We start from the raw sequence: 12,808 nt of genomic DNA, 5'->3' as shown, positions 1-12,808 counted from the left end.
TGCTTAGGCCTTATAGGCTCAGGGCTACAGCCTCCCTGATTTTGGCATGATAGCGAGTTGCAAATAATTGTGCCCTTTCCATTTACACATAATATGCCCAGTTCCCACTGGTAGGATGAGAAAGCTATTAACACATTCCTCCACCTCTTTTTATTCCATTAAACAAAAGAGGAATGTATTGGACTACTTAATTCATTGCATTTCTAAGAAGTAATACTGTTAGTGTGGCTAGAGTAGACCCATTCAATCAAATATAGACCTATGCATTTTGGTTGAATGGTGATTCAGCAATTGATTCGTGGATCTACTCTAGTTGGAACACATCAACCAGGTGTTCTATCCATGTGCATTAAGATGGTGGATCAGAGGAGTGAAGGATTTCATTGAAATGATAGTGCTTTTCTCCCCCCAGTGTCTAGAAAAATGATAGTAACAGAGGATAAGAAATATGTGCCTGCGCCAAAATCTGTCCCGCCTACAGAGTGGGAATTACCTTTCTTTGGGGTCTCTCCATGTTCATCTCTAATCCATGAAGAGCCCAGGAAAAAAGCACAACCTGAAGAAAAGGTCAGTAAGAGATCTTATAGATGGCAGCCTTCAGCAGACTTCTCTTGTTAAGTGGAAGCACCATAGCTGTGAGAGCCTATCCATTGTCTTCCCATTGTTGCTCATTTTCTTCTTTCTTATTCTTTTAACCCACCTTTCTCCTCCCCCCACACTCCTTTTTCCTTTCCCACTTCTACTATTTTTCTTTCTTTCCTATAGCCTCAAATGTGACCAGATTAGTTAAAACATTTTTCTTTTCTATGCTGATTGTCTAAATGGCAAAACTATGGCTAATTCTTTACAGCTTATTCTGGTTTATTAAACACTGGATCCAGTTCATTATCTTTGATTTATCTGGAGATATTTCTACTGGTTTGATATTATAATTCTAAAATTGTTATGTTTTAATATATTTTATGTGTGTGTGTGTGTGTGTGTGTGTGTGTGTGTGTATATATATATATGCACACACACATATACACACATATAGTAAAGATAAAGGTTTTCCTCTGACATTAAGTCTAGTCGTGTCCAACTCTGGGGGTTGGTTCTCAGTTTCATTTCTAAGCTGAAGAGCCAGTGTTGTCTATAGACACCTCCAAGGTCATGGTGCCAGCATGACTGCATGGAGTGCCATTTCCTTTTCGCTGAATGATCTACTCTCATTTGCATATTTTCGAACTGCTAGGTTGGTAAAAGGTGGGGCTAACAGTGGGAGCTCCCTCCGCTCCCCAGATTCAAGCTGCTGACCTTTTGGTCAGCAAGTTCAACAGCTCAGCAGTTTAACCCGCTGCCCCAACGAAGGCTCCTACATATATGCAGTGGTATAGTTGAAGTACAAGATGGTGCTATACTCTCTTCATGAAATCCAATACTGCTTTAATGATTCTTAAGATTTCTGAGGCAGAAATTGAAGTAGCTGCTTTGGAGCCATTACCAGAAATCCTCAGTGAAAAACAGAATCAAATCGGTGAAGAAACATCTTCAGAACTACTGGAAATAACACAAGAGAGTGCCACTATTTTGAACAAAATAGAGATCTCAGAGCCAATATCAGACACAGGTATTACAGACAGTTGTTTCAATTTCATTTTCTAATTGTATATTAAAATATTTATAAATATTATCTTAGAAAGACACTGATTTGATTTTGACCATTAGCATACCTACACATGTTCTTTCTTCAGCAGTTGTGATGATTAAGACCAGAGGCCTTCCACACAGCCATATAACCCCGAATATCAAGGCAGATAATCCACAATATCTACTTTGAACTGGGGCCCCTTCCACACAGCTGTATAACATCTACATTGGACTGGATTATATAGCTGTGTGGAAGGGCCCAGGGTTATCTGAGTTCACACTGCCATATAATCCAGTTCAGTGTGGATTTTATACAGCTGTGTGGAAGGAGCCCAGGAGATATGAATTGGATATCTAGAACAGTACTTATCTGGACCTCTAACTGCCTGGCATAAGATAATCTACAAAACATATCATTCGTATTTTTCCAAAGCAGACAGTGCTTACCTAGTTATTTAATTATGCATAATTTGGTACATGAATCCAGACTTACCGTATATACTCGAGTATAAGCAGACCCGAATATAAGCCGAGGCACCTAATTTTACCACAAAAAACTAGGAAAACTTATTGACTTGAGTATAAGCCGAGGGTGGGAAATGCAGCAGCTACTGGTAAATTTCAAAAATAAAATTAGATACCAATAAAATTACATTAATTGAGGCATCGGTGGGTTAAATGTTTTGAATATTTACTGTATTTCAAAGAAAAACAGTAAACTAATTCTATAAGTGGAAAAGTAACAATAACTTTATAATCATCATTATCATCATCATCAACAGCTTCATTTGTACCCTGCCCTATCTATCTCCCCCTGGGGACTCAGGCCAGCTTCCAACATAGTAACAGGAAAACATATAATGCCTACATAAACAATGCAGAGCTAGATATAGATCTATCCGGGAGGGCCTTTGCACAACTAAAACTTGTGCGCCAGCTGCGACCATACCTCGAGAAGTCTGATCTGACCATGGTGGTCCATGCCTTAGTTACCTCTAGACTGGATTATTGCAATGCACTCTACGTGGGGCTGCCTTTGAAGACGGCCCGGAAATTACAATTAGTACAACGTTCGGCAGCAGGCTTTTAACCGGAGCGAATTACAGGGCGCATTCTACGCCTCTGTTCAAGGAGCTCCACTGGCTGCCGTTTACTTTCCGGGCCCAATTCAAGGTGCAGGTTATTACCTACAAAGCCCTAAACGGTTTGGGAACCCAACTACCTTAGAGACCGCATCTCCCCCTATGTGCCCGCACGTTCTCTTCACTCTTCGGGGAAGGACCTCCTCTCGCTTCCACCACCTTCATAGTCGCGGTTGGTGGGGACGAGAGAGAGGGCCTTCTCCGTCGTGGCCCCCTGACTTTGGAACTCGCTCCCCAGGGAGATCAGGCAGGCCCCTACCCTCCTCTCCTTCCGGAAGAGCCTAAAAACCTGGCTCTTCCAAAAGGCCTTTGACGATTAATTATTAGGTTGAACTATCTGCCCATCCAACTATAGGATTTTCTGCCACTACTATTTTGCACTTTATGTACTATTTTGACTGAGAAACTACCTCTCCCATTTTGATATATTCTGCACTTTGGCCCAGATCCTTGTTTTAGTCTCCTGTTTTTATGCTGTATGTTGATCACTATGATGGTTTTATTGATATTGATGTTTTACTGTTGGAATAATTGTTTTATCATTTTATTGTTGTATGTTTCGGGCTTTGTCCCCATGTAAGCCTCTCCGAGTCCCCACTGGGGAGATGGGGCAGGGTATAAAAATAAAGTTATTATTATTATTATTATTATTATTATTATTATTATTATTATTATCATTATATATACTAATTTCACATGTGTATTTCCCCCTGAAACCTTTGCAAATCCTCTCTCTATGTGCATTTTCCTCCTGCAATATTTGTAAGCCCTATTTATCAATGTTTATATCTATCTAGACATCTCTCTGTGTGTGCGTGCGCGCACACGCGCATTTTCCCTATGCACTTGCAAACATGTGAGGGTAAAATTCATATAAAATTCATATATATAATTAATGTATACATATAGGAACAGATATACGGGTACATGGAAATCTCTATATTTACATAAGAATTGCAAAGACCTGTAAACATATGAAGGGAAAATTCATATATTAATGTGTTTGTAGGGGGAACATCTATATAAATATTTAGAAGCTTTGGGGCATGCATTTACCCAAGGAAGAAATGCAAGCAAAGCCCCCCTAAAAACAACTTTGTCCTCTTTTCTCCTGCCCTTTCCTACCTCTTTTCTTTCTCCCTTTTTCAAACTCTAAAAGTAGCCAGAAAAGGCTTTTTAAAACTTCTCTCCCCCTCCCAAAAAAACCCACCTCATTTTTGTTTCCTTAGGAATAAAAAGAAATACACACCTTCTGTTGCTCTCTTTTCCCTCCTTCCCTCCCTTTGGACTCAAATGTTTTTGCAATAGTAGTAGTAGTAGTAGTAGTAGTAATAATAATAGTAATAGTAATGAATTGTGCAAATTTGCAAGAATATCTTTTTTCCTTCCCCTTCTACCCATGCAATCTGGCTTGCACAGGTTTCTTTCGCTTTTGAAAACATTCGCTTCTTGTCTCTGTCTCTCTTTCTCAAAAAATAAGATAACCAGCCTGGGAGGAGAAGCGAAGAAAGGAGGTTTTGAAAAAGAAAACATACTGTGGCCTCCAGGCTCTGCTGCTGGCTTGACCTTGACCCGAATATAAGCCTGGGGAGGCTTTTTCAGCTCATAAATAAGGGCTGAAAAACTCAGCTTATCTTCGAGTATATACAGTACATTTTTATATGCAAGGGAAAGCCAGCTTCCTTGTTGCACAATCTACTGCATAACTGAAGCTAACTCACAATTAAGGCAAAAAGACCTGAAATTACCTCCAAATTGAGTACACAGAGAACAACTGTATTGACTTCCTTTATTAAAGAGCTAAGCAGAGTGAAGTAGAGAAATGCCCAGTTGCTTTTCAAAATAAAATGAAACAACAGATTAGCTATCTAAAATTTATTTACATCACTAAAACAAGTCTCAGCCCAAACTTTATAATGTGGATTAGTCTTGCCTTGGTTCTGCAAGCTGCCCAAAGACGCATGAGATTTTTGCAAAGTAAAACTATCTCTATGTGTTTTAGGAGCTTCCAAACTGATCCAGTCTGGACAGGAATCAGATCAGGCAACCTCATCTTTCTAATTCCTAGGGATTACTGATAAATGATGGCATATTTGGAGTAGAGGATGTGTGTTAAAGCGTACAGTTAAACTAGATGTATACCAGTGATACCCATGATGACCTCATTTTAGGGCTTGTCTACAGTGGCCCCAAACTCAGAGCTTGACCAGAAGTCACTCCTGCACATCCAAATGATGTCTAGGGACCTCCGGTCCATAAACACACAAGAAAACTGTTAACCTGGCTGAACCCATTGTGGTGCTGTATTGGCATCTAGTCACTCAACCTTCACCTTATCCTCCATGTTACTACTGCCATTCTCAAACAAGCCACCCCATTCTCCTGTGCTGTTAAATGCAGAGAAAGAGTGATGGCACGGCGCTGATCTGAACTTTGGACCAAGCTGATTGTACCCGAGTCAGCTGCCCATATTGCTATAGTGCCCTGAGATACTCCATTGTTTCCAACAAGCTCTGGAATATCCCCCAAATTCACCAAATATGTATCTAAGTTGAAACAAAGCAAGAATACTCACAATACTCACCAGAAATTGGTGAACATTGTGAAGACAGCCACTTTTTCTTGCCTATGTAGACTCACCCTTAGTGTGAAATATGAAATAGCACTGCTGTAAAAACAGCACATATGTGTGCATGATGTACAACCAACAGATAAATGGTTTTCACAGATTTAGTCCTTTTCTTTCATTATTATGATACATGAGAGGCTTTTATTTTTTTTATAGATTATGATTTTCATAAAAAAGAAGAACAACATCCTAGTACAAAAAGAGAAATCGAGAGTGTCAAGGTAACCTATTTAATACTGATGATAACATATTTGAATGATACTGTTTTTATAATGAAGAGTTTCCCAAATAAGAAAAAAAATCAATGAATGTTTCAAATTTTCTGTCCAAACCAATATTATTTTGGAGATGTACATGATGTTTTATCAACACAAAGTATTTCCAGAGGACTCCCGGTACTACCAACATTTCATTCTCACTCTCCAAGTTAGTTTAAATTAACCCAGTTTTCCCCAAATGAAATGTTCCATTCTGTGACTCTGCACCTCTGTTTGTATCATACTATGAAATAGCTCACTTGGTGCCATCAAGAAAAACAGCAATTGTTCCCAGAATAATAATAATAAACCTTTATTTATATCCTGCTTTTCTCCCAAATGTTAATGTTATCAATAAAAGAAAAGGATCCTAATGCTTAAGTAATGCAATATTGCTAAATCACTTTAACATTTTCACCATTACTCCTTGGTACTAATTAAAAAGGACTCAATGGAAACTGGGGAAAGGGTTTTTTTTTTTTAATTTCTTGTGTGTAGATGTGACATCTGTAGCCTCTTCACATGGGATATTTTTGCCCCATTTTGCCACTTTGTTTAGCGACAAGGACAGGGCCTGCCGTGCGTCATTACATGACACACAGCAGGCCCCTCCCACATTCCTCCCAAAGTTGGGTGGAAGCACCAAAAGGCGCTTCCTCCACCACTACGGGGAGGAAAGTATATTTTGGGTAGCTCCAACAGAGATACCTTCACTTTCCTCCCCTTTTCCCCATATGTTGGGGACAGGGTGCCAATGCACCCTGTCCTGCCCCCCCATCATGTGATGAGATAAGGAGGAAGGGCGTGTGGGGTGCCACGAGCCTTCCCTTTTGCCAGCAATTGTTGTGTGAAGAGATCCCAATGGGAGAGAGGAGAGGAAGAACACAAGGGAGATGGATGAGGGGACCTAGGATATTTCAAGAAAGAGTTTGGATGCACAATCATGACTATGTAAGTTTTAAAAAGGAAAGGCTTAATTTGTCCAGATTTTTTGTTGTCTGCCTTAAATACACTGGGTTTATTATTTTATTTTGTGAGATTTGTTCCGAATAAATTAAGAGATCATTGCCAGTTTCACCAAGCAGAACTATATTGAAAATGAGATTGTACACAATGTGAAGAACATGGGAAAGAGTCTTTTTGGTGGCTGCTCCCAGACTGTGGAACTCCTTCCCAAGAGAGACCAGGATGGCCCAATCACTGCTGGCTTTCTGCGAGCTGCTAAAGACATTTCTGTGCCTGCATGCGTTTGGGGGTGGATGAGAGGCACACTGCTGGGGAGGTTATGGGTGGAATTCTGGGGTGGGGGGCAGTGAAGGATTTTGAGTTTCAGATATTATTTTAATTGTATTTATCATATTTTAATTGTATTTTAACCTAATCCACACAATTCTATTCAATTGTTTGTTTGTTTTTAAATGTATTCACTTTGTTTTAAACTGTGACAAAATTGTGTGGTTGTTAGCTGCCTTGTCCCCACAGGGAGAAAGGCAGGATATAAATAAAATAAAGTACAGTAAATAAATAAGAAAGGTAGCATTTCTTTTGATTTTAAATCATTTATTACATTGTGGATCCATCAGTGGAAACAATGGTGAGACAAACAGTGAAATTAAAAAGTTGTTTTGAAAAAAAATTAGGTGGACTGCACAGATGTATGTTGTGCTACTGACATCAAAATCTTGATTTCAAAAAATAAGTACACATAACACTACAACTGGTTATGCACATACCTGTGTAGCAGATGTAGCACACCAATGGTAGATCTTAGTTCTTCTCATCAAGGACTAGGCCTAGGCCTGGTTTTGTATGAGTGTTAACTCTACATGAATTATGGGGAAACTAGTGGGTGGGAGGTCTATCCTGAAGCCCCTAAGACATCTGTTTGCAAGAGCTGTGGATTTACATATTTAAATATTTTTCCACTTTACTGCAGTTCAGCTATAATTGTCCTTTGTATTACTTTTAAGTCAGGTATCACAACTGTGGGATAGAATCAAATGTAAATATATTTACTCTTCAATGAAGAGGTAGTTAAGAACATTGTTGTGGTGGATAGGTTATTATTGATTGCACAGTTACATTTGCACACTTCTGGGGTTACTGATCAGAGGTTTGTAGAGCACTTTACCATATAGTCCATTGTATAATGTGAGTATGGTTTTGGTTCTCTATTTTAATTATTAGTTTGCTACGTGGAGCTCTCATCCTGAGGAAAAAGTCACACCCTTGAAAGTTCAGGAAATGAAGGCATTCTCAAAGGTTTGTTCATATTTATATATTTGTCCAACTCATTCCTAGATAAAGAGATTTGGAGAGATTTAATTCAGTGATTTCCAATAGTAGAAAAATGCACCAGTTGAATTCTGAAGTGCTGTTTTTCACCTTTAGGATGGCATTGGTACGAGATTTATGAATGTTATCTGCTATTGTGGATTGTCCCCTATGGCCAAAGCCATGGTTTTCCTTCTGGGATCTGTTCTTGTCCTCCATGTATAATATTGTCCAAATAATGCTCTCCTCAGATATTGAGCCATATTGCCCTTTAATGGAGTTGTATTATGAAGGAGCGTACTGATCCCTGACTCACTTCCAGTATTTGCACTTCTTACGAGCAATGATGCTATAAGGGCAGAACTTGAGGGAGAAGTCCTGGATCCCACTCAGCAGAATGAGCAAAAGGTCTCCCAGAAGTGGCAGGGCTGCTCCAGGGTTACTGCCACCACTAAGGGAAGTGGCTGCCACCACTGCCACCCTTTGAGCCCATTGAGGCCTCCCTGCCATCTAGAAGCCAGAGGAGGGGAGCACATTGGAGCTGCTAGAGTTAGAGAAAGAGGCAAAACAGGAGCACAAGCATTGGACTTTGCTGCTTGAGGAGAGGAGAGAAATTCCCAATTTGCACCAGGGTCTATAGGGACATATGTTTGAAATAATATTGTTATGCAATATAATATATAACTTGTCGTGTATGTGATATGTTTAGAAACCTGTACCCAAGGAGCACATGCAGAAAAAGCTCCTCAAAATGGAAAAGCTGGGTTTAAAAAAGATGCAGACACCAAAACGTGCAAAGAAATTTTCAGCACCAAAGGTACTCTCTTTTTTTGTATTAAACAAAATCATACTCTGGATTTTTTACAATATTATTTGAATTGCTTCTTGCTTACCTAGAGATAAAAGGAAGTTTGTCTTTATATATTATACCTTTTATACAAAACTGTTTTTCGTTAGATTGAATACTTCTAATAATGCACTAATGTTGGTTTTAGGCATTATTATTTGGAAGGGCATATGGAAGACATGATGGTACTGCCTCTAATTTTTTTTTGAAAGAATAACAACAAAAATATTGGCATGATAACACATTAACATGCATTATAGGCAATAATATCCCTTTGGTGCTGCCTCTAAAATCGAGATGGTCAAACTTTTTGCAAAGAAGGCCAAATTTGGTGCGGTCAAAATGGATAGGAGCCAACCCATTCAGTCTGACATTCTTTGTACCATTAACGTTCAATGCAAACGAACTATTTTATGAAATTTTGCACATTTTCATTTCTTCACACAGTATACAAATAAATCTAAACTACATTTTGCAAAAATCACTCTGTCTTTCCTATTTGAAGACCACATGAAGAAAAAAGCCTGTCTGGAAGATTAAACATGTCTAGGTTCATTTGAAAGATTTTTCTTTTTTCTCTTTTTGCTTAATAAAAATTATTCTTAAAAAAAGAAAGATTACATATTATTCACTATTAAATGCTCACCTTAACTTCTGAATTCAAAACTTGTGAACAGGAAAATAACACAAACAGTTATCTTATTCAGAAGTACAAAACATTGAGGGCCATATGACTCCATGTATCACTTGTTCTTTTGTTTTTCAATTAACCATCAACATTTTTGAAAAACAATGTTATTTGATCTTGAATCAAATAACAAAAACAAAAAGGCTATGTTTTTTCATTATTTTAATCTTAGACTCAGATCAAAAATACAAAATGGAAAAAAAGGTTATCGGACCAAATTTGATTTTAATATTTAATTTGTCGGGTTTATGAGACCTGGTTTGATTGTCACTTGAAAAACAAAAGAATGGATGATACATGGATTAAAAAGACTCTTTGCATATTCAAAACTGTGGTTTTAATCATGTTCTGGTAAAATATAAAATAGCTTTTTTCTACATGTGTATTTTATACTGTGGTTAACCGTACTGGTGGGCCACATATTGTTGATTTTATGAGAAAGGCTGTAGGCCGGTGGAAATTTAAACATGGGCTGCAATTGGTACCCTTGCCAGACTTTGGACGTGCCTGTTATAAATTAATGGATACTATTGACACTTGACAGACATTAGATAGAATATTTCTCCAAAGTATCTGAACAGAAGAAATATCTAAACTACAATGGTTTTTTCTTTTTTTTGAAATTAATAGTGAGAATTACTTTTTGTTTATCCTTGACACTGACATTTCTGGTTCTATAGACATGTTTCTTTCATTAGCTCAGGCAAACTGATAGTATAAGAATAGGGAATATGAGATATAGACAAAGGTAACTCCAGTGTTAAGAAGAATCTGGCAGATTTAAATGTTTTTAAGTAGAGGTGAATCGAAATTGTAGTGGGATGAATTGAGAATTTACACATTCAGGGTAAAAATCCTAGACCTACATTATATTTGACTGAAATCAACTCAAGAAAAGGTGGTGCAGAAGCTGCAGTTTGAGGAAAGAAGCTATTACGAACCCTTAACATATGTTCTGCACATTGAAGAACAATGCAGCTACCATGGGTAGCTTTGCACTGCACACAAGGCCCAGAAGACATAGAATTAGTGTTGCTACAAGACAGGGTCGAACATAACTAGCTAATGTCTTGAACATTTCTGTTCCAAATACTAAGTGCTGTAGTTGACTTTTATTTGAAACCAACGTTTCCACATAATGACTACAAGGGATATACAGGCAGTCCCCGCGTTACAAACATTCGACTTATAAAAAACTCATAGTTAGGAATGGGGGATGAGACAACAAGAAGTGAGAGAAATCTACCCCTAGGAAGGGAAATGCAGTCCTGAAAGAATTATCATGGGGAAAAGGTGTCTCCACTGAAGCTTTATCCCCAATCCTTGTTTTCAAAATTCAATTATCACAGGGAGACAAAGTGAGGTGAAATCTTCTGAACAGGAACACAGAGAGCAAAACAAACACCATAGAGCTGTTAAAACCTGTACTATCCAATGCAAATCCAAAACAGAGGTGTTAAACCTTCTCTGTACTATCCAAAGCTAGAGTTACACCTACAAAATGTACCTGTTTTGACTTACATACAAATTCAGTTTAAGAACAAACCTACAGAATCAACCATGTTTATAACTTGAGGGCTGCCTGTATAATGAGATCCAGTTCAGTCATGCAACTACATCATCTCTAAAAGGAAATCAAAAGATTTGCGTGTAGGGTGGACATACGTTCAGTGATTACATTTGATATCAAACCAGTTAATATCCACTTCCTCTCCTTTCTCCAGCATCCCCCACTCCCCACATTTGCTCCATAGATCCTTCCATCCTTCAGAGTGGTTTGGAGGGTATGTGGAGGGCTACAGGGTGTGCCCACTCCATTGGTGGCCTGAGTTGTGTGAGGTTTGTTGCAGGATAATAACTTCCTTTTTCTTTTATCTAGAGTGCTATGAGGTCAAGAGATGTCAAATATGTCCCCTACACCCGATCATCCCAGTCAGTTAATTCTATTGGTAAGATCAGGTTTTCTGAAACTAGATGAACTTTTCTTCAAGGAAAAGGGAGGTAGTAGAACATACGTTGGTTTATTTCAAAAATAATAAGATTAATAAAATAACTGACATTAGTATTCATTTCATATTTTGAAATGAATATTGCATTTAATTAATATTTCTTTATTATCCTGTATCTTTTAAGGATAGGCATATCTATAGTTTAGGCAAATCATGCAATACAATATCCTGGTTCTTGTCACCACCTACTGGGGGCTCTATGTATAGGTAATGATGGTTACTATTAGGCATTTACTGGATTTAAATGTATTTGGCATGCACTTCCATGAATCAGAATATGTCAGGAGAGAATGCTTCTGGAACATGGCCACACAGCCCGAAAGACATACAACAACCCAGAATATGCCTGTTGATCAGGAGAGGCAACAGGTTGCATGCCAGTGGACTCCACCCACTGGTCCTCCCACTGCAGATTCTGGCCACTCTCTCTGTAAAGGAACCAGTGGTGATTGTCTTTAGGAGCAATGCTTGGCTGTGTTACAATTTAGAACTGTGGGGATGCTGCCTCTATGTAACAGGGGAAATCTGCCACCACCAGGTTTTGTTTGGGATTTTTCTGACATCTTTACTCAATGACTCTATCAATTCATATAAATTTATTTATTTATTTATTTACAACATTTCTACCCCGCCCTTCTCATGCGAGGGAACTCAGGGCAGCTTACAACAAAAAGCAAAATTCAATGCCACACAAAATCAGTAAAAAAAACAACATGTTTAAAACCATTAACAACAATCCATAAATTACATTATTCAAGCTTAAAAGCATATAATTAATTACATCCATTCTTCCAAAAAAATTACATTACATGATGTCATTACATCAATTCTTTCAGGTGTAGAAAAATCTTTGCTGCACTGTTACTTTAATTAACCAGTAGGTGGAGCACAGGCTGCACTGTCTTGTGAATTCTATGAAAATGTTTACCATTACATTTTCTTATTTCCCCCATTGTCTTTTCTGTAGACCTTTTCAATTCGTTCTAAGATTTTCGGACTACTAGAAAAGTAACTGTAGGATGCTACATTTAGGGCCCTTCCAGACAGGCCCTCTATCTCAGGATCTGATCCCAGGTTTTCTGTTTATCCCAGATTATCTGGCAGTATGGACACACACAATCCAGGTGAAAGCAGAAAACCTGAGATCAGATCCTGGGATATAGGGCCCTTACTGTTGTTATATATCTTCAAGTCAACTCTCGTTTATGGCAATGCTGTCATGGTCATTCAGAGGTTTGTCATTGCTTTCCTCTAAGGCAGAGAGAATGGGACTTGCTCAAAGGCACCCAATGGTTTTCCATGCCTGAATGGAGGTTCAAATCCTAGTCCAACA

The 12,808-nt window shown here is 38.3% G+C and overlaps 1 protein-coding gene across 3 annotated transcripts in view; it reads left to right on the top strand.

Annotated features, from left to right (window-relative positions):
- Positions 1 to 12,808, top strand: part of LOC100552577 (uncharacterized) — a 96,307-nt gene that overhangs the window by 59,218 nt on the left and 24,281 nt on the right. For all 3 annotated transcript variants that reach the window (XR_010002573.1, XM_062969802.1, XM_062969803.1), the window contains exons 22-27: positions 413 to 567; positions 1,441 to 1,609; positions 5,557 to 5,621; positions 7,845 to 7,919; positions 8,641 to 8,748; positions 11,346 to 11,415. Coding sequence is in view for 2 of the 3 variants with exons in the window: in XM_062969802.1 (XP_062825872.1) it covers positions 413 to 567; positions 1,441 to 1,609; positions 5,557 to 5,621; positions 7,845 to 7,919; positions 8,641 to 8,748; positions 11,346 to 11,415 (642 nt within the window). In the remaining variant the exon portion in view is untranslated. The remainder of the gene's footprint in view (positions 1 to 412; positions 568 to 1,440; positions 1,610 to 5,556; positions 5,622 to 7,844; positions 7,920 to 8,640; positions 8,749 to 11,345; positions 11,416 to 12,808) is intronic.

Source organism: Anolis carolinensis, chromosome 2, assembly GCF_035594765.1.
Source record: "Anolis carolinensis isolate JA03-04 chromosome 2, rAnoCar3.1.pri, whole genome shotgun sequence".
In the NCBI taxonomy this organism is placed as follows: domain Eukaryota; kingdom Metazoa; phylum Chordata; class Lepidosauria; order Squamata; family Dactyloidae; genus Anolis; species Anolis carolinensis.
The sequence above is the reverse complement of the archived record's forward strand: the minus strand, read 5'-3'. Positions and strand labels throughout refer to the sequence as shown.